The sequence below is a fragment of the Fringilla coelebs genome (genome assembly GCF_963513975.1).
Source record: "Fringilla coelebs genome assembly, chromosome: 10".
Classification (NCBI taxonomy): Eukaryota; Metazoa; Chordata; class Aves; order Passeriformes; family Fringillidae; genus Fringilla; species Fringilla coelebs.
Window position 1 is genome coordinate 9,815,019 of NC_140036.1, and position 26,937 is coordinate 9,841,955.

Sequence of the window (26,937 nt, forward strand, 5' to 3'; positions counted from 1 at the left end):
TCTCACTTCAATTAATATATTTCAAGATAAAAAATATTTGTGAGATTAACTTGGTGTGTTTGTCTGTCACTCATTCGATAGAGTACTCAGCTTTAAAATGCCATTTATTCTTTAACTGTTTTTTTATTTTTTCCCTTTTGGTTAGGTGTGTCAAGACCTGGTATGAGAGGTCCCCCAGGATTTCCTGGGCCAAAAGGAACAAAAGGAGAGAAAGGACAAACTGGCTTGTGTATAGTAGGCCCTCCAGGACTGCCTGGTATTACTGGCAGGCCTGGTTCTGTTGGATTGCCAGGTCCCCCAGGAGAACCAGGTACTTCTAGTTGCAGGTGTTTTGGATTTTTCCAGGTAGCTCTCTCTTTTAAATGTATTGTTTAATATCTCAAGTTGCAAGGGACCCATAGGGATCAGAATACTGTTTCCAGCTCATCCCTGCAACTTTTTTCTCCCTTAGGAAGCAGAGAATTGTCTGAATAATCTGTGATGTAATGGTACCATGCTCATTTCATTAACAGGTAGAATAACATTTGGAGCTGGCCTGCCAGGACTTCCTGGAGAGCCAGGGTGTACAGGACCTCCAGGACCCCCAGGAGATACTGGCATGAGAGGTCAGTTTCAGATAACTGTCACTCAGAAGAAGAAGTAGGTACAATCTAGTAATCCTCATGGATCCTCATTAGATTCTTTTAAAATTTACCTTTTAAATAATTTGCTGACTTCAGACTTTTAAGAACATTCATTAGGGATAGTGAGATGCCTTGCTCCCCTTACATCAACTGAAAGAGCAGTGATGTGCTGGTGCTGAACAGTTGTACAGAACTGTCTTCACTGGAACAAGCAGTTACTACAGACTGGTAGAGCTTTGTACTCCATTTTTATGTTCTTGCTGACATTTCATCTCTGAAAGATGCTGCAACTTTCACCCAGAGGAGCTGCTGAATCTCTTTGCCCTTTGCTTGTTATTAGAATGACCCTGAGTGTTGCAGAGCTCTGTTACTTGGAAGCATATGTCCCTTACATACTCTTAGAATCTGGCTTATCAGTAAAGTGACTGTATCCAAATTGTTTGCTAAAACTTGACTTGCAAAAATCAAGAAATTTAAACCAAATGTTTCTGTCTCTTCAATTAATTGCAGTCAGTTCTGATTGACTTTCTGACCACAGGTAATTTAGTACTGTGTTAGAAGTGGTCTTCCAACAAAATTAAGGCCATGATTCTACCACTCCTGGCCAAAAAGTGTTAGATATAACAAAGTAAGTAGCACATTAGTTAACCTTGAAAGTGACTTGCTGTGGAGCATCTAATGATTTATTTTCATTCTAGGTGATGATGCTCGTGTGTGTACTGATTGTAGCTACATTCCGGGAATGCCTGGTCTTCCTGGTTCTCCTGGGCCTGGTGGTCAGGATGGCATGCCTGGTAAATTATCTTGTTCCTAACAAGATAGTAGGAGTGCACATGATTTTGTTTTTAGCATGAGAATCAGGTGTGGGCATGTCTGCAGCCTGCAGTCCTTGAACTAGCCCTGAGGTGGTGAGTGTGAGAGCCTGGGGCAGCTCGCTCTACTGACATGAGCACCAGCCCTAAAAGATTGGAACTCAGAGTGCTGATAGGCTTTAGGTGCAGCCTGAAGTCAGCTCAGTCTACGATGAGTAGTCAATGTAACAACAGGAACATTGAATATTGGGTGCAGTTATTGGAGCTTGTCAAAATCCATGTCCTTGCCTCATTTTTCTTTACAAAATATACTGATACTTTTGCAGGTAGAGATGGAGCAACAGGTCCAAAAGGTTCTCCAGGTTCTCCAGGAACACCAGGGCTTCCAGGGGCTCAAGTAAGACTGGTTTTTCAGATTAACATTCAGATTCTACAGGAACTATTTCAGAGAAACCTCATGGTTAGTGCTATGTGCAGTGTCATACTGGGTGATCTCAACAGGGTTTTTTCCTGTAGTCATGAATGTGTCAGCATGGGAGGCAAGGCTGAGAATGTGATGTATGGCTCACACAGCTTTACATGAGCCTGGTTAGTCAGTGCAGCAAGTGAGCCCAGGCAGTGAGGCAGCTAAATAAATACCTGTGTGATTAACCTGTGCTGCATTTCATAGTGCTGAGGCTGCTTGTTCTGTCTGGTATGGGTAGTCTATAGTTACCTTCTATTCCTTTATATAATTCAATCATGGCACTGGCTATAAAGCATATATGGATTTTTGTGTGCTGTGATCTTTGTCAGACTTCTTACTTCTCTTGTTTCCTGCATACTCAGGAGCTGCTAAAGCCCCAGCTGTGTAGAGAAACTTGCTTCTCATCATACCCTCGTCAGGGGTGCAAAGGACACTCCCTTCAGGGAAATGTTATGAAGAGGGAAGTTTGCCACTTGCTGCCACACATGTCATTCAGTTGTGCTAATTTGTGCCTGTAGTAGTAATTACTTATGGGAAAGTACAGCCAGTGCTGTCCAATAAAAAAATCATGCACAAGTGTTCATTGTGGTGGTTGCTGTACAGATGTAGAATGAGTCTGCTAACAGGCTTTGCCAGGAACCCCCTCAGAGTTCATGAGCCCAAGATCAGTGTGCTTTCAGCTGAGATAGTGTACCTGCATTGTAACCTGTGGGGGAGAGAAGGAAGAGGGAAGTTAACTATGAGCAGAGCCAACTATGGCACTTAGAGTGTCCCTGGGGAAATATTCCAATGTGGAATAGAAATCTCTAACTAGGTCTTAAAGTCCTTCTTTTTGTGCCATGGTTTTACTCATTAAATTGTGCTACATTATTCCTGTTTGTAGTAGCATAAATGAAATGGTAGTCTTGTCAAAAGAAGTAAAAGCAGGAGAAAAAGAAAATAGAAAAATTCCCAAAACCCTATTCATTGAAGTATGCTATTACAGAGAATAAAAATTAGAATTGGGAGAACCTCTCTGAGGTATTTAATTCAAAGAAAAAAAAAAGAAAACTTGAAAACAGATGTCATATATCTACCACTGAAATTGTTTTGATAACTCTGTCCTAGGGACCTCCAGGTTTTAGAGGAGATCAAGGACGTAAAGGCTCAAAAGGTGAACCAAGATATGTACATCCAGAAGGGCCAAAAGGTGAGCAAGGAGATCCAGGAGCCAGGGGAGAAAAAGGAAGAAGAGGTTCAAGTGGATTTCTGGGAAGACCTGGTGCTAAAGGATCCAAAGGCTCTAAAGGTGAAGAGGTGGGTATGCACTTTTTGCAATTAATATGGAAGTCATGGAAACCTTAGTCTGTATTTTATCTTGTACAACAACCTGTTTAATCTAAGCAGATATCCAGCTGAGTATCTCCTATCTGGCTGAGGGTACTGTCCTCAACTCTAACAACCACTATGCATGAAAGAAGGAGAGAAATATTCTGATATAATACCAGAGAGAGATGAGTCTGTTATAGGTACAAATTGCTGAAAAACCTCAGCAGTCAAGTGAGATTTTAGTTTGGATATTGATACTTGAGCACTCTGTTGGATTTCAATGATGGATAAATCTTTTTAGAAAGCATTTTCCTGACTACTTAAAATGCTTAATAATTCAAGTACTTCCTGTTCAGTCTTTATGGGTTAATCTTCAGTGAGAATTGACCATAAAACTAGAATTGTTAGGAAAAAGCTCAGCAGAAACAAAACTAATAATTCTTGTTGTGTTAGGTTGGCTGAAAAACTGTTAACATGATTCAGATATAAATGTCTTTAAACGTGAATCCACAGAATTCAAGGAGAGTCAGAGCTAATGTGGGTTTGCTTTTTTGCTAAATGGGTTTTAAAACAGAAGAAAAGTGTACAGTGCAACAACATAGTGATTGGAAAAAAGTCAGGCAATTGTATTTAGTTGTAGTATTTCACTCTTAATAGCCATCTCTTTGTAACCATTGATATTCAAATTTATATTCATTTTATCACAAGTAAATCAGAGCAAAAATTTTTTCTGAAATTATCAGAGTTACACTGTTAGTAAAATAGTACAAGATTATAGTCAGAGAAATGGGAATTTTGTTAAGAAAGCTGGTGTGGAAAGCAAGTAATTCTTGGTTTGCATGTCTAATCATTAAGGGATTGGCTGGATCAAAAGGAGATAGAGGACTGCCTGGATTGCCTGGTAGACTTGGGCTTCCTGGAGAAATGGGGCTTCCTGGACTGGCAGGTTATGGACCACAAGGAGTAAGAGGTTTTAAAGGCTCTAAAGGAATACCTGGACCACCTGGATTACCTGGAGAAGCAGGTTAGAAACTTTGCTGTTTTATTGTGTTACACCTGTGTTAAGGAGAACTTTATTAAAATTGCAGAGATAGATTGAATTCTAAGACATCATTTACTAATTTTGGAACACAAAAGGCATGCCAACACACCTATTTTACTGCATTTTACCTATGGTAAGGAGAACTTGATTTAAACAGCAGAGATAGATACATTGAAATCAAAGAAATAATGTACTAATTTGGGAACACAGCTACAAAAACGCAGAGCTCCAGACATGGCAGCTAAAAAGACATGCCAAGGGGAGCAAAGACCTGCCACAACCTGCCTCCCTCCCCATGTTTCAACTTGCCACCAGCCTCACCCCCATACAGCTCTTCCTCCCTTACCTAGGGTTAGGCTTATGCCTAGGGTTAGGGTTACACCTAGGGTTAGCATTCTGAAAACCACGGAGCCCAGAGCTCCAGGCACACTGCAGCTGAGAAAGGCATCCCAAGGGCAGCACAAAACTGCCAAGACATGGCTTCCTCTACAGCTTCTTCCTTGGAACCAGCCCTTGCCTGAGGCTGCTTTGAATGTGCATTGTGGGAAACCACTCCTTGCAATGGGACTTGTAGAATATTGTCCCCACTTTGGGGACCCCTGACTATCATAGAAAATTCTTGGGATGATAAGATAATTTAGATTTGAAGGACTTTGTGCACTCTGAAGTTCATCTCAGCACAGGGACAGCTCTGAGATCAGACCAATTTACTGAAGGCATTATCCAGTTGGTCCTCGAAAACCTCAAAGGGCAGAGACAGCACATAATCTCTAGGCAATGTGTTCTAGTGCTTGACTGACCTCTCTGTGAAATCAATAACTAATCAAGTATCCAGCCAGTCATCACCATTAGTGTATCTAAGTCGGCCGGTTAAATGTAAAGGGCATAATAATTTTTTAGTGCTGGAAACATACCAGTGGAAGAGCTCAGCTGAGTGGCTGAGTTTGCTTAAAGATAATGCCCATTGAGCCTTTATGACATGGAGTGGAAGAATTAAGCACTTGTCAGTTGTATCACTTTCCTGGTGGCTTTGTGCTTCTTTTTCTGCATCTCCCATAGACTGCAGGAGGGCTGAGAGGAAGACTGCAGGTCAATAAAATGATTTTACTTAATGAAGTCAAGATGTGAAGGCTTTTCAAAAATCTGTTGGAGTTTCAGAAATATGCCAACTGTAGATGACTACATTTTTAGCCAAGTAGATGGATCACTCATATTTTTAAATGCTTGGGATTACCAAACTGTATGCCTCTGTAATATTTTATAATGTATTTGCTGTAGGTCTGAAAGGAGAGACCAGTAGGGCAACTCCGTTACCTGCATTGCCAGGACCTCAGGGACCACATGGTTTACCCGGACCCCCAGGAGTGCCTGGTGAGTGCAGCACTAAATCAGTGAAACAGTTCAAATCAGAGACTGGTTAACTGTAAGGCATCTCTGCTTGGGCTTTGTAGAACAATAGTCCTGAACAGCACAGGAAGGTTTTTTTACAGTTTTATGGTAGTTTGTTTTTGTAGTTGCTTCTGTTTCAAGCCTCACCCCTATAAAGTGTGTTTGGAACCTTTCAAGAAGTGGAAGATTCATGTCTGCATGTAGCTGTCTCTAGGAGTCTGGAATTTGGCCAGATTGCATAAAAACTTAACTCACAGACTCAAATGATTTGACATTGTGAATGCAATTAGCACTTTTAACTGTGAAAACCTGCAGTGGAGAAATAAATGCTAATATAATCTACAGCAGTATCCTTATTAATAATGATCAATTATAACACACATAATCTTACAAGCTGATGTTCTGTGGTAAGATAATTCACAGTTTATTAATTTTCTTTGGGCAGGTAGGGTTGGAGCAAGAGGTCAGCCAGGTGATCCAGGACATTCAGGACCAACTGGTGACACCGGCTTTCCAGGGCTTGGGTTTCCTGGGAACCCAGGTCCAAAAGGTAAAATACTCTTTTTGATCTTAAAAAAAAGCAAAACCAAAAAAAAATTTAAGTACACCTTAAAGTAATTAGCAAGTTAAGAAAATCAATGAACAAACAGATACGTGTTTAGCAATCTTGTAATTTACTGCCTTAAGTCTTAGAAATGGCAAGTTTGAAATATTTAGAGGTATTTCAGAGTATGAAGTATCAAAGCTGACAGTAGGGAAATATTTTTAAAGACATTGATGCTTGCTGGCACACTGCCCAAACAGGTGCAGCTATCACATCTGAGTGCTATACTTAATTCAGATGGATTCTCTTTACCTGGATATGTGTTACAGAGGCAGAGCTGTATAAGTGTTAAAGTACTTTATTTTTAATCAATTTTGGTTATGTACAATGCAATATTTGACCTAATATGCAGGTAATAGAAAGCATTTTCAATACTTTAAATTTAGCCATTCCTCATGCAAAGTTATAACTCCCACTGAACCCTAGAAATACTGGGAAATTGTCTCCTGTAAGGACATGAGTTAAAAAAAAAAAAAAACTCAGATACTGAAACTTGTACTGTTTGCTGCTTGCTAAAGAGAACAGCAGGGAGCTAACATCAGAATGACTTCACTTGGAAAAAAAAATGGTGACATGCTTCAAGTCAGTTAATTAACAAGCAGTGTTTCAGTCAATTTTGAGTGAATATGTAAGGAACAAGATGCTGTCTGTCACATTAGCTCTGAAATCAGGATCCTCCCTTCAGTTCACGTATGCTGCATTAGTGTCAGAGGCTCACAACTGCACACATGCAAGGACCCTTTTGTAAAATAAAGCATCTGTACTGCCATTTAATTCCTTTTGCAGGAGATAAAGGGCTTGCAGGAGGCAGAGGGCCACCAGGTTGTGAAGGAAAGACTGGAGATCCAGGCCGAGCTGGAAACCTAGGACAACCAGGACAAAAGGTGTGGTTAGAAATAGAGCACAAGTTTTTCCATAGGCCCCATTAATTCAATTTTATACTGAGCAAATAAATTAGAAATTGTAAGGGATATGGGAATTCCTTCATTTCTTGACTAATCATACACAAACTATGAAATTAAATTCTTTCTATAAAAAGGGGCTCAAGCCAAAATTTTGTATCCAAGATTTCAGAATTCCAAGTGTTTGGGATGTTTTCCTACTTCAGCTTTCAAACCACAAGGAGGATATTGCACTGCTTAAAGCAAAAAAATTAAGGCCACAGCTGCTGAAATGATGCCTGTTCAGAAATCCAATTAAGCATATATTTGATGGAGGTAATTGATAAGCAAGTATGTATTTCATTTAAGCAAGTGCTCTGTTAAATTGAAGCATGAAGAAAGAAGGTTGGAGGTAATACTGCACCCACTCTTGCTGATTAACAAAAGCTAATCTACTGATTCTTGACTAGTCTATAATTAGGATTCAATTTTTGAACAAAATATTAACACCTAAATTATATGAACATATGGCATGTCTTTGTTTGTCCCCATATGTCATTCTTTTGTGTGTTTTTTGACATGACAAAGGCAGGCAGTTGAGGTTGTGAATTTTTTTTTTTAATCTGTACTTGATGCAACAGAACATCTGGAGTGGCCTCTGTGGTCCAAGTATATCATTAGTGACTGGTATAAGCTCAGGTCTACTGATCTGCTTTATGAACATATTGATTTGCTGGTACTCAAAACAACCAGCAGTTCAGTTAGCTAAAAAAACCTACTAATTCAAAGTTTCCAGTCAGGGAATGCACTTGGGACATTTCTGATAAAGCAGTCTTTATGGACAAGAATGTTCAGAAGAATGGTTTAAAAAAACCCCAACAACTGACTGAGTATCCTGAGGCATATCTGGGTGCTGACCTTGATAATTCAAATAAATAACTTGATGTATATATAATATATAATATATACTTTTTAATATATAAAAATAAAGGAAAAGTTATATTTGCACAAACTTCACCCCCACATTTAGATGTTCAAAGCCATTCACAGCTGCAGAAGGCATCTCAATGGAGTAAAGACCAAATAGAGGGAAGTGTCTTGCACTGCTGTGTAGCAACTTCTTAGGGCTAGGAGACAAAGTTTAAAAGCTGTCTAGATTACTCAGGCAGCTAAGAAGGAGTGTGCAGTGGCTTGCTGAATTGAAGCCATTAGAAATTATAGTGTGAAAGATCCAAAGGGAATTAAGAGAATTACCCTAATAAAATAAGGTCATTATTACTCCAGTGGAGAAAATATTTTGGCAGGTTTGCAAAGCAGAGAGGATTGTTTATATTTCTCTCTGTGTTGCAGGGTGAGCCAGGCATAGTTATTCCTGGAGAGCCAGGAAGAATGGGTTCACCAGGAGGTCTTGGCAGTCCTGGCTCAAAAGGTGAAGGTGGACTTCCAGGACTCCCAGGCCTACCGGGGCATCCTGGGCATGATGGTGATGATGGCCTGAGAGGTAATGTTGCCAGAGAAGCTCAGGGAGCACAGCATATTATTTCAAGGAAAATCAAGTCAGACAAGGTCCACTGAAAGCCTAAAACTTAATTTGGCTGTGAATCCACCCTCATGTCTTTTAGGAGATCGTGGCTCACCTGGAGTTCCTGGAGATCCGGGTGTTCCAGGGAAACCTGCTGAATGTCTTATTGGCCTGCCAGGTTTGCCAGGTGGCCAGGGAGCTACAGGCCCACCAGGTAGGACTTTCTGACCCAAAAATGCCATTTGACTGGGTGAGTCTGGGTTTTGTTTCTGCCTTCCGATGGCCCAAGGGAGCTGAAATTGTTTCTGGATATTGGTTATGGAATAGTATGCAAGAAAATATGAGTCCATTTAAAAGATGCTCTTTCTGTAGATGGGAGGAAGCACATGCACTGATGAAGAGGAATTAAGATTCAGATTCCATTGGCCAGTATAATGAGTAATCACAAACTGACCCAAATTCCCAGGAAAAGGGATAGATATTTCAGACATATCTCCCCTGTGGGACTGAACTTAGATCCTGTGGTGAAAGGGATTGATAAAGAAATAAGTCAAAGGAAGAGCTCAACTAGGTAGAAAAATAATTTAGGGTGCCAAAAGTACCTGCCTACTGCATATGATTTTCTTTTCAAAAACACACACTCAGATATACAACACATTCCTTCTCCTATATATGATCTCAAAAGGATTTTAAAAAATAAAATTTTACAAGGAATGAATGCAAAATTGATGGGGTTTCATATTTGGGTTTTTCTTCTTTTTCTGAGAAAGAACAGATCTGTCTACTCTCACTTTTTTTTTCTTTTCAAAAATCCCAACCTACAGCCCTTAAAAGATTTTCTGAATGTATTTGTTACCTTCCAGACCTCATGTTTAGCCTCAGACAGGCAGAGTTCAAGAAGAGTTTCATGCTTCTGATGGAATGATAGAGATGAAGGTTTGTTTTTCAGACAGATCTACCATACTACACTGTCCTGCACTTTTCTTAGGAGGAAGAGGTTTACAAGGTTTAAAAGGAAACCGAGGTGCTCCTGGTTTGAGTGTCCCAGGAACCTATGGAATGCCTGGGGAACCTGGATTAATAGGTCTTCAGGGAAACACAGGATTACCTGGTCCCAAGGGACAATCTGGAAGGCCAGGAATCTCTGGTTTGCCAGGTAAGGTTTCCCCAGGTATTTGTTTTGATGTAGCAATTGAGTCTTTGCAGAAAGATGTTTTGCAAAAAGGTAATGTTTTTCCAGACTGAAGATGCTGAAATATTTTTCCATCAACAGCTTTCATTTATCTTTGAGATTTTTTTGAAAACTAATAAATCATTCTTCCTTAAAGAATGAGCATATCTTGAAGCTCTCTTGACACAGTGTGGAATTTTCTATAATTGTCTCCTGAGAACAGCATTTTATGTAGTTTTTGTACAGAAATGTCCTTGCAGTAGGACATGAGATAGTTAATAATCAAAGCAACTCCCCCAGCACAATGGAATTGCAAGGTTCTTACTCAGCATCCCTTTTCAAATAGATTTAATGCCAGCACCTTTCTCTTATAAGCTCAGATCTAGAGTCTGAGAGATTGAGTCAGATCAAGCTGTCACTAACCAGAGCTAACTTTAAGTAAGATAAGTGATCCCTGTAGGGTTGATTTGTTTGGTTTTTTCCTTCAGATATATGTTGAATTTTGTTTTGAATAATAAAATATATCAGTCATATAATGTTTCTTATTTCTAACAAAGATTTTTCTTTAATATCAAATCATTACACTGTGGGAAGGAGATGGTACATGCCTTTTTATATTGAGACTCTGTAAAGCTTTTGGATAAACATGTAGGACTTGACTCAGTTATGCAAACATGGACTTCTGGTGGCATTTGAGGGAGTTATTTCCCAGCTGGTCTTTGACTCCTGAGCCTGAAAGGAATGCCATTCCCACGCATCTCATGGCTGACCTCTTATCCCTGTGTGGGTATCTCAGATGCATTATCCTTACTGTTATTTAATTCATTGGTAGGAGCTGTTGCAGCTACTAATTTAGGTAATTTGGGGGTTTTAAGTCATGATCCTGTGGTTAAAGATGGGAAAACTGGCTTGGGCAGTTACAGAAATGGAGCAAAAAATAAAATAAGCAAATAAACACTGAAATGACAGGTGTATGTGTAGTTTTCTGAAGTAATGTTCTATTTAACTGATTTAATACTAACAAATATGTTCCTATTGCTTCAACTCCACAGGTGCAAGGGGAGATCCAGGTGTAATGGGACTGTTAGGAATTCCTGGACCCCCTGGCATGGTTGGAAGACCAGGCAGCCCCGGTATCCAAGGCGAGTGCCCACTTTGTCTGCCTTCCTTATCACTTAGAATACAGGAATTTCAGTGCTCAAGTTAGTCTTGTGATCCATTTTCGTGTGTATTATCATTCCTGAGTACAGATGTTGTACTGGAATTTCTTTGAGTTTTGGTAAATCTGTTTTCTGTATATGTGCAGTCTGCAGACTGAATAATATCTTATTTTTTAGCAATTTTTACTTGCTTTTCTTTTTCATTTTTTTTAAGTGGCTGGTGATTTGCTCAATAAAGAGCAGACAGCCTTTTTGCTGGTTTTTCCCCCTCCTGTGTGGATACCATTATTATATTTATTTAACAGACACGAGATTGTGTGTTTATTCACTATAAGATTGCTACAAGTAATCTGCACTTGTAGGTGTTTTATTGATGGTTGGAGCAGTTAAGAAGCTAGTTTAGGTTGTTTTGTAATGTATATTTACATATGTACATTACAATTGCTCTTGAAGATTGGCATTATCTGGTTTGCTTTATTATATCATCTAGTCAGGTCTCCTGAACATTTCACTCTATTTTCTTACAGGTTCTCCTGGCTTCCCAGGAATAAAGGGAAGAAAAGGATTTCTTGGAGAAAAAGGTGAACCAGGTGATAAAGGTTTTCCTGGACCATCTGAGACCTTGGTTGGTATTGGGGACAAAGGAGAACGAGGTTTAAAAGGTACACATTCATTGTTCTGTCATTAAAACTAGCCAGGGTTGTTATCTGTTTTGCAGTTCCAGTGGACTCTAAAATATGGAATAAAATTACTGCTGAGAGTACTCATATTGTTTTGAAATAATTGTTACTAAACACTAGAACTGCCTTCTAATTTATGGAATAGTTGGATATTACATTGAATATTCAGTTCAATTTTAGTAAGTCGTAATTCCTTCAAAAAACTCTTATTGTAATGCTAAATAATATATCAGTAGTACCAGGAGGCTTCTATACATATATGCTATACATTCATGGTTTTACATTTTTACTATCCTGTGAGTACAGAAATGGCTGCACTTGCCAACCAGATGCTGGGCTGCAAAGACATTAAATCTGCTCAGATGTACCTGAGTGCCAGAAGAACTCATTTGTTTGCAATATTAATATGGACTCTCTCTATGAGCTGTAGATGCTTAACTAATGCTATCTGGCTTTTTCTATTGGAATTTTCCTATGGAAGCTTTCTGGAACTTCCTTTTGCCTCCAATGAAAAAGGTGTTGGATTTGAGTTTGTGTTTTGCTTATGTGTGTTCAGAGTGAAAATCCCATGCTCTACTTCTGTTTCATTAGCTTAAAGGGTTATAGAATGATAAACTTCGTACAAAAGTTATATTCTAATATGTTGTTTTGTAATATCTTTTAAATGAATCTTCATTTTAGGAGTTCAAGGCCAAATGGGTGTAAGGGGAGAAAAAGGAGATGTTGGTGTGCAAGGTCCACCAGGTGTTGATGGGTCTGAAGGAATGCCTGGTCTACCAGGTATGGAATACATATATATATTGAAAATCCCTGTGCCATGTGGACAGGGAGGTGCTGCTCCAGTGCACACCAACCTGGCTCCAGAAGCAGCACTACATTCTCTCTATTAACTCTCAAGCTTTGCTGAGAATTCTGAAACTGGGCAATTTCAAAAGCTGCAGCTTGAAACTCATAGCAGCTATCACCAAATGATTCTTTGTTTTCTTTCAAATATAGACCATTGTTTAGGATGACAAATAGAAAACAATATTAAATCCTGAATAACAATAAATCTGAAAGTTGATGAAACCAATGAATAAAAATTAATATTTCTAAAAGGCAAAAAAGTTTGAATTTGCAATATTATTTAAAAATTAATTCTAAAGTACTAGAGTTTTGCACAAAAAACATTTTAGGATTTTTTTTTAATTTCAGATGAATTATATTTCCCTTTTCAAAACTTACATATTTGACTTGTATTTCAAAAGTTAGCAGATTTCCAGTGAAAAACAGCTTTAAAAATGTCAGGCTTTGACACACTGGCATTTAGAAATAACGTACACAGAACATTCTAGGTGTATCTGGATCTTTTAGTCATTAAACTGAGTGCTAATTTAGCAAAACGAATCTCAAGATAAGTGAGTGAGTGGAAAATTGCTTAGGTCACACTCAGCTTTTTACTATATCCTAGTCATGAGAAATCTGTCATGAGTAAGTAATAATGTGATTGTTCCATGTACAAAACTAAACTGAACTGGAGTGCAACCAACGAAAGGAGAGCCCAGTGCATAAATACAAATTTATGGTCTTGATCAAATTCAGCTAAAATATATTGCAGTGGCTGCCCCTAAGTGCTGTGGTCACAAACCTTAATTTTAATGTTGATAAATAAGGTATTTGTTATTTCCTTGGCTTTTTAAAATTAGCATTATAATGATAATTTTATCTGTGTTTGGGGCAAAAGGCTCCATGTTGATTATCTGTAAAACAGTAATACACTATAAGAAGGTGTGTGGTAGAGGATTTTGCATCTGTAACAGTTCTAACAAGACATTTATTTCTTCATCTTGCAGGAGCCAAGGGATTTATGGGTCTTCCAGGGATTCCTGGAGGACAAGGATTCCCAGGTGCACTTGGAGACAAAGGGGACATGGGAATTCCAGGTCATTTTCTTTCAAGATATATTACAAATTCATAAAGCTCTCTACAAGCATTGGCACAGGTCTGAGTTGTTACTGTCAGCACACCACACAATTCTTGGACTGGGATTTATTCTTTAGTATCCATAGACTTATCTTCACCCCCAGAATTTGCTTGACTTGCAGAATGCAATTCTCCCTCTCTATCCAAATTCTTTAATTTATATATTATTACATGTAAGAACGTCTTTTTAGAAATAAAATCACAGTTTAAATCACTTTGATGAACAATTAATATCTGTATATATATAAGCAATAGCTCACAAAACAGGGAGTGTGAAATGCAATTATGATCCTTTTAAGAATGGTGTCAGTATTGGTATTTTTCCAGGTCCAAAAGGCCAGAAAGGATCTCCAGGCTTCCCAGGACCATCAGGTGACCCTGGTCCACCAGGCTATGGTGGCTTTCCAGGTGACAAAGGAGATCCTGGGTACCCATCTGCTGGGCCTCCAGGAGAACCTGGTCCAAAGGTATAAAGGCAGTGGAAAAACTTTCCTGTTAGGCAGAGCCTTTGACTATAGAAACAGAACAACATGTAAGCAAGAGCTGCAGAGTTTGCAGAAATAGGTGATTTATTAGTGGTAAGAAATATGAAAATTCTATTGTGTCATTACTCAGAAGAAGTTTATTTCATTATATTTCACTTCAATTGTGCAAAAATTTCTTATTTATAAAGATGAAATATCTTGAAGTAATTTGCTCTCTGTAAAAGTTCCTAATTCATTAAGAACAAGGATGTTAAAAAATACATTAAAAAACTCATCTTAGCAAATGCAAAAGTCTTATAATCTAAACTTGTACTGTTTGGTTTTGATAGTCTGGTAATATCCTTGCACAAGATTTTTTTTTTCCTTAGTAATGTGTATTACATCCAGTATATACTATGTTTGGTCATATATACATTGCTAAGAACAAACCAATATTTCTAAGTGAGATCAGTTGGATAGTTTACCTCCACATGTTCTGGTTGTTGAATAACTGGAAGTCTTTTTACCTATGAGATTGTCTGAAATGTGTGGTTGAGGCTATAAATTCCTCTATAAATCCTGTAATCTGTCTAAATGATTTGTTTATTTTCAGTATCAGCTGGGTAGCCCCAATGAGATTACTGATAAAAAAGTCAGTAGGAATTCAAGGAAAAAAAATGCAATTCAGTATTTTGAGTAGCTGCATACTACCTAAGGAATGAATGTTTGGATCAAAAGAAGAGCTGGTAGAATAAAACTGAAGGGAAATCTGTTCCAGGGAAAAATCTAAAAACAACTTGGTTTATAAAGGTTAAAAATAGATCTTAACTATGTCTAAAAGATCAGTGATATTATAGATCTTTTATTTAGTCTGCTTTGGGTTTTGTCTGAAAATCCTAATCAAATGTGATTCCATGTACTTAACCCTTAAAATTTCATGTGATTTTTTCTATTCTACACTTTTGATTCTTTACATGTGTGTATGCAACTGTTTCTCAGGGAGATCCAGGTCCCCCAGGAGTTCTTGGCAGCAAAGGGGAAAGGGGCTCCGAGGGCCATCCAGGGCTTAGGGGAGTACCAGGACCACATGGGATCAGAGGGGAAACTGGAGGTGCAGGAATCCCAGGTATGGGTACTTTTGGAGGGCTGGTGAGCTGGCAGTGTGCTTGTAGAAGATAATTCCTCCAGCTGCACGGGGTGCCTGGGGGTGGAACGCTGACTTACACTGACTGCTGCAAACCTCAACAGCTTTGTGGTCACAGCAGCCAGGCCAGCAGCTTGTGCCACCTGGAGAACTTTTGCAGCTGGCCAAAGCAGAAACAACAGCAAAGCTCTAAACTGAGTCTGGATCTAGAGGTGATGCCACTTCCCCTCTGCCACACTCTTTCTTCTTACAGGGCAGTATGGACCCCCTGGAGATCCTGGTGTTAAAGGATGCCAGGGCCGCCCCGGACAGCAGGGAGTCCCAGGCCCTCCTGGTATGGTATATAGCTTCTCTCCTAAATCACTGCCCTGGATTTGGGATTTCATTTCAGTTTGAGGCTTTGTTTGCCTGCTTTTAACAGCCCATTTTCAATGTTATCAGTTCAGCTGAGGCAAAAAAGTTTTAATTTTGTTTCACTACTGGAAAGTTTTTTGCTCTTTTTTATTGTAAGTACATATCCAAGGGTCTCAGGATGTGATATCCACACAATTATAAGAAAGGCTTCAGTTCTTTAGGTTCTACCTCCTCAAAGACAGTAATAAACTAAGATATAGGTAGATGAAGAGAAGAAAACTAACTGGAGTAACAAAGAGTTGTAGTTGTCTGCTAAAGCAACAGAACTAAAACAGAATTAAAAATATACCTCAAGGGCAGTGTATATGTAGCAACAGAAAGGCATGCATTGAAGGCTTTATTATGTCTATGAAAATATTGGGGCTGTTAAATCCACTGAAGTCCAGTGAGCTCCATACAAGCTATATGCTGCTCTAGACCAACACAGCTACCCCTATCTTTGAAGTAGCAGAGCTAATTAAATTTTAATAAAGGGGAATCAAATCTTCTCACTGCAGAATTACAGAAGTAAAAAATGGTATTGTGGTCGATTGTAATTCACAGGTGCTGTTGGAGTCCCTGGAAAACCTGGACTTGTTGGTGAAAGGGGTACTCAAGGTCAGGATGGTATGCCTGGTCCCCCAGGAGTAAAGGGAGAACCAGGTAACAGCAGTGAAATATTTTCACTCTATTTTACAATTGGGGTTTTTTCTGTAATTATAAATGTGACGAGGATGATTTGGGAAGGATTACTAAGGAGCTTCTGTGGAGCCAAAGCTAAGTTTATAAGTAGAAGGTTATAAGTGGTTTTCTATGTAATTTTTGTACCTGCTGCCAACAACCCAAGTGCATTACAAATGCTCTATCCTACACCTGTTGTAATGTCACCTAAAAATGTTCATGTCTGCCAAAGTGCTGCTGTTAACAGCTCTTCTGGGTTTAATCACAGACCGTTTAAAAGAACCAAAATCTTTTCAGTCTTTATCTTATGTGAATATAAAATAAAAGGAATCACAGTGTTTTCTTGCATGAATAGTGAAAGTTTCCATGACCTACACCTTGGGTTTGAAACCTTTCATTTAAAAGTCACTCCTGATGTTATCAATGTTCAGATAGATTTAGTCCTACACTGAATTCTGACAGAATTTTACACTGAAAAATTTTTCTTTGTATGCTAGTATCAAGAAGATACTTAGAAGGCATCCATAGTATTTAGAAAGTATTTTCATATTGAAGTAATCACTGTTAACATATTTTCTTTTATAGGTGTTTACATTTATTTTTCTATTTTTCCTAATGACTAAATTAAGTGCAATTTTTTTGTTTTTTTCTCTGAAAAAAAAAGAAATAGCTTCTTCTTGTAGAATGTACCTCAAATAAGATTGACCAGTAAGAGTTCTTCCTATAAATAAAAACTTAAAGTTAATTTGCTGTTTTGTATATAAGAAATGGATACAATACATTTTATTTTACATACAACTACACTCTACCTTTTGATTCCATGATCTCTGAAAAAATGCATGAAATATTAGAAAACTCTGATGTTTTCAAAAAATTATTTCAGACTTCGAGTGTAATGTGACCTAATATTTTACAGGACCACCAGGGAGAGGGATCCCTGGTTTTCCAGGTATTCCTGGGCATAGAGGTGAGTTGCCTTTTTGAAAAGCAACCGCTTAATTTTTAAATCCCAGAACCATCATCAAGTCCCCTCCTGCTTTCAAGTGCTTGAAATGGCACTAAGAGTGTCAGAGGAAGTCAAGAGTGAGTCTGTGCTTTTGATCAATGGTTCGGTCCTATATACTAAATGTCAAGGGTTGTTGCTTGTAAAGTTTAGATTGTTGTAAAAGGCAAATAAAGAAGCTGACTTCTGTGCTCTTGTGAAGGTGATATACACATTCTGGAGCTTTTGAAATGTTATTGTGATATATAATTTGATGAACAGAGTAGGTTTATATCAAAACAAGATCTTTCTCAGTAACAAGCACACTTTGAGAAAGCTGCAGTGGTTGCAATTTAATTTTGTTCATCTTCCCTTTGAGATTGATAAACAGAAGAGGGCCTCTTCCCATTTTTTTAGGTTTTACCTTGTATTTCTAGTGCTGGTAGAAATCCATTGATTTTCTTTACTTTAAAAAAGTAAAGTTAAAGCACTCTAAGATTGACTTCAGAACAATATCCTTATGGAATAGTCCCTTACTTTGTTGCATTCATATTGATGCTTCCAGCAGGGATCTAATTTAAAAGGAGTTGTTCGTTCTGATGAACAAGGAAGCATTTCTTCTACCTATTCATCCATAAATATTCCCTTCTCTGGCCTGTTTGCTCATCCCAAGGAATAAACTTGAGAGGAGGATAATCTCTGAAATTGAGTGGTTTTTTTTTTTTTTTTTATTTGTGAGTTTTTTTAATTTAAAAAAAGGTGCGTGTACCTTGCTGTGAGTCCCGTCTTCTCAGAACTATTTTGCTTTAGAGTAGCAAGCTGGCTTTGGGGACTTCTCTGTACCAAAGACAAGGGCTGAATTCCACCTTTGCCATATAGGAAATGCATTTTTGGAATTGTCACATCACCTCACTGTCTTGACAGCCTTCTCCACATCTGATATCCACACTTTGCAGGAATCAAAGGCGACATGGGACTGCCTGGCTTTCCTGGGCCTCCAGGTGTGAAAGGTCATCAGGGAGATCAAGGACCCATTGGACCTCCTGGCTTAGTGGGGTTACCTGGATTTCAAGGTGCCACAGGCATGGCAATCACTGGCCAGAAAGGGAACAGAGGTATTCCTGGTGCACGTGGAAGACCAGGTGTGTTTTTGGAAGTCCTTATTTGTCTGAAAGGATATACTGGCAATTGAAAGTTGAAGTAAGCCTATCCAGAATTCAAGATTGAAAGGGGCATTCCCCCAAGAGAGTTTCATAACTAAACAGGTCCCTTTAGCAGCTAATGCAATATTACCATTGCAAACAACATGATCTATGCAGTGGCATTTAAATTAAAATAACTCTAAGCTTTTGAGCCCACCTGATTGCATTATCTTGCTTTCCTCCCATGTGGCCCATGGGGCAGCTGAGATTCAACTTGAGCAAAGTGAGATAACATGAGTGGCACTTAGGGACATGGTTTAGTGATAACATGGCAGTGTTGGACTTGATGATCTTAAAGGTCTTTTCCAATGGAAATGATTCCGTGATTCCAGACTTAACTACAACTGGAGGATATTCAAAAGCCTGTAGTGTTAAAGAGTACTGTAAGTTCTGATCTTACATTAAATTAGCAGGTTAGGAAAAATTTGATTTTTTAAAAAGTGTGTATATTTCCTTGGAAATCACTGAGGTGGTAAACATGAGTATCATTACAGAGCCACTGAATTTGCACTGTGTTGTGTGTAATCTAGGTGAAAAGCTGTCTGCAGCAGTTTTCCCTTACTCTCATGTTTCTGTATAGGTGCTCCTGGTTTTCCAGGCCTTCCTGGTCTTTCCACTGTCAGCGTGAAAGGAAGCAAAGGTGTCCAAGGGGCGGATGGAATTCCAGGGCCAAGGGGCCCAGCCGGTGACATTGGCCCTCCTGGTCCCAAAGTCAGTGAAAGGAACAGTGCTTCTTTCTTACTGCATTGATAGTCTGCTCCTACCATGAAAAGATAATAATACCCATTAAAAAACCCTCCAAAATCTCTAAACAAACAACAAGCCCAAACAAGCATCCCCTCCCACCCATTTTCACAAAAACACCTTGTTATAGAGGAAATAACAAAATGGATATGAGAAGCAAGTTTTATGGACTTAGGTGCATCAATAAGAATTGTTTTTCTAATTCCTGGTATGTCATTTCCTTGGCTGGTCTGTATTACAGAACAATAATATGACAATTTCTAACATGCTTAAAAGTGGAGCAGATAGTTCTAGTTATAGCATATTCTGTGAACATTATGCCTTGAATATTCTGAACAAAAATAAAATATATTACAGTGTATGAAGATGGTGCTCCTGTTGATTACTGATGTTCTCTGTTTTGAAGGGAATAGAAGGTCGATCGGGCTATCCTGGTGCAAGAGGGCACCCTGGATTTCTTGGATTCCCAGGTGTAAAAGGTATTCATATCTTTATTATGTACACTCCTGTGTGCCAAATACAATCATTTACATGTTGAGTTATAATTGTACTTGTGTATGAGGGGTTCTAGAGACACAAGGTTTTGCCACAAAAGTCAGGGTATAAGTCAGGTCTAAGTGAAAGCATTCACTAGGAGTTTTCACTGAGGCACATGCTCTGGGTGGGTCCTAAATTAGGCTCAGATGAGGAAAGGCTGACATACCAACAGCCTCCATTTCAGGCAAAGTCAAAACAAGTTTGTCCTGAGTGAGTGATGAGCTGTAAGGACTTTGGCACTGAGTCTGCCAATTGAAAATATCCCACCACTGCTAAAAAATATGACTTTTTGACAATCTCTTAGCTATAGAACTCAGGAGCATTTAATCATAACTACAGCACTGGGTCCATTTTTTGCTGTAAGAATAGTTCCAATTAAAATCTCATTTACAGTTTATCAGCAGATGAACTGTTAAGTGTATTGGCTTCATTAATTTCATATTCCTGAGGGTAAGTTGAATCAGTAGCTAGCAAAAAATCCTTTTAATTTAGACAATTTTCTAGTGATTTAAATATGGTGTAGGCCTGCATTACTGCAGTATTCTCATTTTTCAGCTGCATTATTTACAGTCCCACAGAATTGTCATTGCCAATCAGAACCAATTTAAAATGCACAATAGTTAGCATGGATCACTAACATGTAGGTTAAACAGGTAGAGTCATCACACAGAGAGCAATCTTACTTTCTTTAACCAAAAACTCTCATTTCACATATGTCAAATCTCCTGATGTGGTATTAAAAATACTTTTAATTAATTATTTTGTTTCAAGCAGAACTGTGGAGCATGGTCTGAATGTAACCTCATATTGCACTCAGTGAAAAAAATCACTTATCAAATTTCTCAACAAAAACTTTACAACTCTCTTAAAGCCTTCAGCATAACTGAAAGTAGGGTTAAAGGGAGCTGACCTCCACTTGAAGGCTGCAAATCCAGTGACAAAAACATGAAAGATAGAAAGGATATAATCTAAAGCTGAGAATATAAAGTAGGTTTATGGACCAACCTTCATATAGATAGGCATGACAGTATCATCTTATAAATTAAATGCACTTGATCTATAAATTATATAGTTGCAGCAGAGGTGAAGAAACCCACTTTCACATTTCAAACGAGTCTCTAGGCTGTGTTACCCTTTGGGAACTTTGCATGGATTATGCAGGACTCTTCAACAAGCCTCTGAAATTTTGACAGGTCTTTTGACATTTTAAACCAGACAGATATATCTTCAATCTTGTCTTTTAGGAGAAAAGGGTAATCAAGGACCCCCAGGACCACAAGGTGCAGAAGGGCCAAGGGGACCAAAGGGCCAGCAAGGTAACCAACCCTTCTCCTTCCAATACCAGCTGACTTAGGTTGATTTATTTGGTTTGTTTTGTAGTTTGTTTGCTTTCTCTTATTGTAAAGCAATAGATTTTCATTATATTTTTGCTGCTAGGCCCACCTGGATTCCCTGGAAAAATGTTCTCCATCCCAGGAAGCAAGGGTCCTGCAGGACTTCCAGGAATCCCAGGAACACCAGGTGATCAAGGAATTCAAGGAATTCCTGGACTACAAGGTGACTTATATTTTTATCTGTATGCTTGTCTGTGTGTGCTGCTTAGGAGAACAATTTGGTTTGATGGAAAAACTTCTGCATAGAAATTTGACATGCCTTTAAAATCTTCACCATATTTAAAAATAGTTCTTTGTACCTTAATTGTGTTGAGACTTTAATATTTATAAGCTGTCCCATTCCATCTGCCCTCCACCCTTGCAGTGAGTCCATCCCTCAATGTAAGCCTAAGGAATATAACAGATGAAAACATTCCCCATTTTCATACAACCAGAACCATGCTCAGGATTTTTGTCATTTGTGGGGAGGAGGGAATTACCACCTGTACTAAAAGTACTCTAGATGTTCTCCAGTGTGATTGTGTCTATCCTAGTCTGGGGGTGGGAAGGAAAGGACAGGCTGGCTTCTCATTGGCACCAGAAGTGAAGCCTGCCACAGAGGGGGAAGGAAGGAAAAGGTAGGGTGATGTGGATGTGCCATGGGTATCTGGTCACCTTTCCCAATGCCACAGCTTTATACCCCAGGCAGGGAGCTCTTCAAGGGCGCAGGCCTCTGCTGAAGGCATTTTTCTGCAGTACATTGAATATTTCCTTGTAATCTTCCTGATAGGAAAGATGATGACACTTGCACTATAGATAGTGTGAAAACTTAGTAAGTTCATGTTTTATTCTACCACAGCTAGGTCTATGTGGGGATTTTAACTTTATTCTTTACCAGTTATTCAAATCTAGAATAACTACTGCCATATGCCTCTGGGGTATTTTTTCTTCATTACAATTTAGGACCCAAAGGAGTAAAAGGTCTACCAGGACGTTTTGGTCATCCAGGGCATCCAGGATTGCCTGGTCCAAAAGGAGACAGGGGATTTCCAGGACAAAGAGGTACAGGAAAACAGAATCTCTGTTTGACTGGTACTAACTGAATTTACAGATAAATTGTACTGCTGATTTCTGTAAATCCTTCCTCTTACATGTACTGAGATTCTGTCATTTACAGAACATTTACAGTAACTTTAGGGACATAGGTAAGCACATTCTTAGCTTTTAACAGATGCATGTTCACAACTGAAATAATAATTTACAGAAATATGCCCTGACTATGCTCTTCTGTTATTAATCATTTCTATTTAGTCACTTGAAATCTGTAGGTACCAGGGTGCCTTTATATTACATCAAAATAGAATGAAATATTTTTATTTGGCACCACAAAATGTTTTTATTTTAAGCTTTTTTTGGTTAAAATGGCCACGGTTCTTTAAAATACCTCACTATGCCATAAAGCTATGCAGTGTAAAGCTGTCTGAGCTAAGTCTGAAGGAATTCCTACATCTGGAACATATACTACGAGTTTTTAAGTTGTGTCTTTTTATTGGTATTTTTTTTTGTTAGTTTTCAAGCAGTTTGACGAATTAACAAGAAATGAAAATTCAAACAAAATTATAATACTTGCAGACATATTTATTTCTCATCCACAGGACAACCTGGATTGATTGGCTTTCCAGGTCTGCAGGGGTTACCTGGATCACCGGGTACTATCACTGCTGGTCCAACAAGAAAAGGATTTATCTTTACCCGGCATAGTCAGACAACAAAGATTCCTTCGTGCCCACATGGGACATCCCAGATCTATGTTGGCTATTCACTGCTTTTTGTACAAGGAAATGAACGAGCCCACGGACAAGATCTTGGTACTGTATTGGTAAAAAAATTCAGATTGTTTTCTTAGAGTCCAATAATGCTAAGTTGTCCCCAAATTTACAGTAAGTGTGAGATAAACATTGGTTTCAACCATCTGTCTCCAGAGTGACCTGGAGTCAATTCAGGAATCATGGTTTAAAAGTCACCTTTCTTTCTTGCACTCCTATATTCCCTTGTTGATATCCCTAGAGTTTTTTGAGGAGGAATTCAGTTAGTCTAGTACAGATGTCTAGTATAAACCTTCACGACATGTGGGCTCACACAGGGCTGACAATAACACCACAGGATGTGAAGGAGAATCTTGTGGATTTTAGAGCCTAAGTGGGATACTTTAGGGTAAATAATGTCACCAGAAACTTTTGCTTAAGCAGCTGAATCCCTGCTACTGTGTCAAGGGCTGATACCATTCAAGAAGATTGTATTCTTTTAACAGATTTTGTTCTTAGCCCTTGTTTATTATATAGATATTTTTGTATAAGCCAGAAGCATTTTGCTTTCAGATAATTTTACTGAACAGACTCTTCTTATAGTTAACAACTGTTTTAATTCTTCCTATAGTAGATTGGGTGCCATCGTGTGTCTCTTCTGGTCACTGCACTAAATTTCCTACTGCCACAAAACTCTCCTCTTTTGTCTTCCAGGAACAGCTGGTAGCTGCTTGCAGAGGTTCAGCACCATGCCATTCTTATTCTGCAGCACCAATGATGTTTGTAGCTTTGCTTCTCGCAATGACTACTCCTACTGGCTGTCCACTGCAGTGGTGATGCCACCAGACATGGCACCCATTTCTGGCAGGGCACTAGAGCCCCAGATAAGCAGGTAAAAGGATCAGAATTTTAGCTCTTCTGCCCTGGAACCACAGAGGCATCACAAATTGTTTTAAGTGGCAAATCTTAGGCAAGACCTGCCCATCTCAGCCAGTACAAGCCTGACTTCATCAGCCTGGTTTTTGATTGCTCACCTAAGTATGTCAAATACCCAGTGATACTCTCAAGAAAAGTTGGAATAAAGCTAGGGTCCCACCACAGGGCCTATTGCTGCAGAGCCAGCATAAGAAAATGACACACTGCCCTACTGATTGCAGGGATTATTTTCTTTGGGCCCTATCAATACAGATATTAGAGACAGACTAAAATTAAATAAAGCTTTTTTATTTAGAATTATAGCACAAATCAAGTTCTGCTTTCAATTCTGGATGATGTATTTACTGTAGTTGGTGAAGAACATTGTAAACTGAGCTGAAGGTTCTCAGCTATGAAACACTGTTCTGCAAGCATGGCCCTTTCTAGTTGCTTGGAATAGCTGAGAAGGATGGAGAACAATGTAAGAGAAAAGTTCTAAAACTATGAAAGACCTAGAGCAGCAAAATCCAAGGTGGGAAGGCAGGCATTGCACTCTTATCTTTTGTCCTGCCCTACTCTGTTGTTGCAATCCAATAGCTCAGCTTTAGTTTCCCCATTTAGGAAATAAAGATTTCTTTTTCTAATCGGCAAATAAAGGTACAGAAGTACAGAATTTTGAACTGAACCAGAACAACATAAAATGGTGAGCATGTGAAAAAGGTAACATACTGCTAGTTACTTTGTTAAAGGCAAAATTAAGAAGTTCAAATGTTCTGGAATTGCTTCCCATCTTAGAACAGTTTTAGTCTGGTGTTATTAGTAGAGATTGCAAAGCAATTGCAAGGTAAGGTATATGGGTTTCCTTCAATTTACTTACTCCTCATTAAACACACAAACCTGTGTGAGTAGTAGCATTTATAGCAAGGTATGCTATGCCATGAGGTAGCTACCATCCTAGAAGGCACAGGTTTGCTCTGCTTTCATGTTTTCCCTCATGTCTGCACTGAATGTATGTGCTTTCCTTCACAGGTGTGTTGTCTGTGAAGGAGCTGCAATGGTAATAGCAGTTCACAGCCAAACAACTGTAGTTCCTGCATGTCCAGATGGCTGGATGTCTCTCTGGAAGGGCTTTTCTTTTGTTATGGTAAGGATATAACAACTTGAATTATTAATTTTATGTCCTCTCATTTTCATTGGTGTTTTCAGCTGTTCATAGCTCATTTGTTTCTTAATAACTGTTAAATCCTTTTAATTTTTTTTTGCCTCTGACAAGAAGTAGAAAATAATTCTATTAATTTTTATTCAATTCCAAAAGCATAGAAACATCTATTTTGATCTGTTCACAGAAGTAGGTGGCAGGAGGAAAAGCAGAAAAGATAAGTACTAAAGGATTTTAGTCTGACAAAAATAACTGCATGCATTGACTTTCACATGTTATGCTAAGATCTAGGAAACAGGTTTGGGGAGTGGAGTGGGTAAACTGGTCCTGAACAGAAAAACGTAGAAATAAGTGACCAACTTCTATGCCAGGAAGTTCTTTTAAAAATCAGATTTGGGGTTGAAGTGCTCAGAAAGCTAAATAAATGAAAATAAATGCAGAACACTGTCTACAGAAGACTGCCTCAGCAATTTTGATACCATAATTAGATATGAGTGAAGAGAGTTCATAATGGAAGTGCAAACTGAGAACTGCTTATGGGACTAACAGTGTATTTATAATAGGGGATGTAACATTTCATCTTTGTTACCCATGTTTGTGGAATGTCATAGGGATTGAAAAATTAAGGTAGAAGAATTTAAAAGCCCTCTCTTTTGGATAATGTAAAGTCCTTTTAGCTCTAGGGTGAAGTTTTTGTTTCTCCTGCGATTTGGCAAGTAGTAATAATAATAAACTTGGAAAAGAATGAGAGAATTTTTTAGCATTTGGTTAAAACAATTTACTTGTTTCCAACATCAGCAAAGTTACATGGTATTTTCTAGCCAATTTTAAACTGTTGTAAATTATTATAGAACTACTTCTACAAGAATTTACCAACATCAGAGAAGGAAAATGCCTTTTCTGCTTTTTGTGTTTGGAGAAGTGATCAGTTCAACAAAAAATATGAAAACACACCCTCGCCAATTTGGTTTATTTGTAATGTAGTTACTGTTGTACTCAACTGGACAGAAGCCAGCTTTCTAGGCTTTGTACTGGTTAGTTTCATGCATTTCATCAACCTGAAAAAGGCCTTTGCAGGGACTTAAGAAATGCCATAACTGCTTGAATTTTCAGAAGGCTTCTGTGCTTCATTGTAAGTTTTATCAAATGAATTGGCATAAAGTTTATTTTGTCCAAGATATACCACAAAACATATGGTATGTTTTAGAAAGAGGGAGGTTGTTTTGCTTGCAGTCTACCAAAAGCTGATGGGCAAGATCTCATCAAAATGTTTTGATGGTTGCAGTACACAAGTGCCGGCTCAGAAGCTTCTGGCCAAGCATTGGCATCTCCTGGATCTTGTCTGGAAGAATTTCGGGCCGTCCCATTCATAGAGTGCCATGGCAGGGGGACATGCAACTACTACACAAATTCCTACAGTTTCTGGTTGGCATCATTAAATCCAAGAAGAATGTTCAGGTAAACTGTACTTCCCTGCATCCCAGTGCCCGAGGACACAAATGCCTGCAAAACCTGTGGGGGGTTCCTTTGTAATTCTCTTCAGGTTAGGCACCCCTGTTTGTTAGGGGCAGAGTCATTTTGTAGCACATAGGTGTTTGAGCCAAGAATTTCAAGGTTGTTGTCAGTAATTCTATATCTAAAGTCTCATTGTCTCTCCCTGTTTTTTAAAGAAAAAAATTGAATGTTTGGGTTTTTTCTTCTAGGAGACCTGTGCCACAGACTTTGAAAGCAGGACAACTAGAGAATATCATCAGTCGTTGTCAGGTCTGCATGAAGAGACCAATCTAAATGGTGGCCACTCTTCACAGAACATGAAACTGATTTATTACAAAGAAGTGCCTAACTCTGAAGAGCTATAATTTATTGAAGTCCTGCTGCATCTGGAAAGAAAATTATAAATTGCCAGTGCAGAACTGTG

At 38.7% G+C, this 26,937-nt stretch overlaps 1 protein-coding gene across 1 annotated transcript in view; it reads left to right on the forward strand.

Annotated features, from left to right (window-relative positions):
• The window catches only part of COL4A3 (collagen type IV alpha 3 chain), a gene marked incomplete at its 5' end in the record, with an annotated part of 54,007 nt that extends 27,070 nt beyond the window's left edge, over window positions 1-26,937 (forward strand). The window contains 32 exons of the mRNA XM_084212387.1: window positions 146-310; window positions 513-605; window positions 1,322-1,417; window positions 1,762-1,832; window positions 3,009-3,197; window positions 4,065-4,233; window positions 5,530-5,626; window positions 6,090-6,190; window positions 7,031-7,128; window positions 8,476-8,626; window positions 8,748-8,861; window positions 9,636-9,803; window positions 10,871-10,960; window positions 11,506-11,640; window positions 12,340-12,438; window positions 13,491-13,580; window positions 13,948-14,087; window positions 15,084-15,210; window positions 15,482-15,562; window positions 16,186-16,284; window positions 17,219-17,269; window positions 18,241-18,426; window positions 19,067-19,197; window positions 19,637-19,709; window positions 21,012-21,083; window positions 21,205-21,324; window positions 22,104-22,202; window positions 22,796-23,008; window positions 23,660-23,837; window positions 24,890-25,004; window positions 26,305-26,477; window positions 26,723-26,937. Coding sequence (XP_084068513.1) covers window positions 146-310; window positions 513-605; window positions 1,322-1,417; window positions 1,762-1,832; window positions 3,009-3,197; window positions 4,065-4,233; window positions 5,530-5,626; window positions 6,090-6,190; window positions 7,031-7,128; window positions 8,476-8,626; window positions 8,748-8,861; window positions 9,636-9,803; window positions 10,871-10,960; window positions 11,506-11,640; window positions 12,340-12,438; window positions 13,491-13,580; window positions 13,948-14,087; window positions 15,084-15,210; window positions 15,482-15,562; window positions 16,186-16,284; window positions 17,219-17,269; window positions 18,241-18,426; window positions 19,067-19,197; window positions 19,637-19,709; window positions 21,012-21,083; window positions 21,205-21,324; window positions 22,104-22,202; window positions 22,796-23,008; window positions 23,660-23,837; window positions 24,890-25,004; window positions 26,305-26,477; window positions 26,723-26,807 — 3,869 coding nt within the window. The 3' untranslated portion in view covers window positions 26,808-26,937. The remainder of the gene's footprint in view (window positions 1-145; window positions 311-512; window positions 606-1,321; window positions 1,418-1,761; window positions 1,833-3,008; window positions 3,198-4,064; window positions 4,234-5,529; window positions 5,627-6,089; window positions 6,191-7,030; window positions 7,129-8,475; window positions 8,627-8,747; window positions 8,862-9,635; window positions 9,804-10,870; window positions 10,961-11,505; window positions 11,641-12,339; window positions 12,439-13,490; window positions 13,581-13,947; window positions 14,088-15,083; window positions 15,211-15,481; window positions 15,563-16,185; window positions 16,285-17,218; window positions 17,270-18,240; window positions 18,427-19,066; window positions 19,198-19,636; window positions 19,710-21,011; window positions 21,084-21,204; window positions 21,325-22,103; window positions 22,203-22,795; window positions 23,009-23,659; window positions 23,838-24,889; window positions 25,005-26,304; window positions 26,478-26,722) is intronic.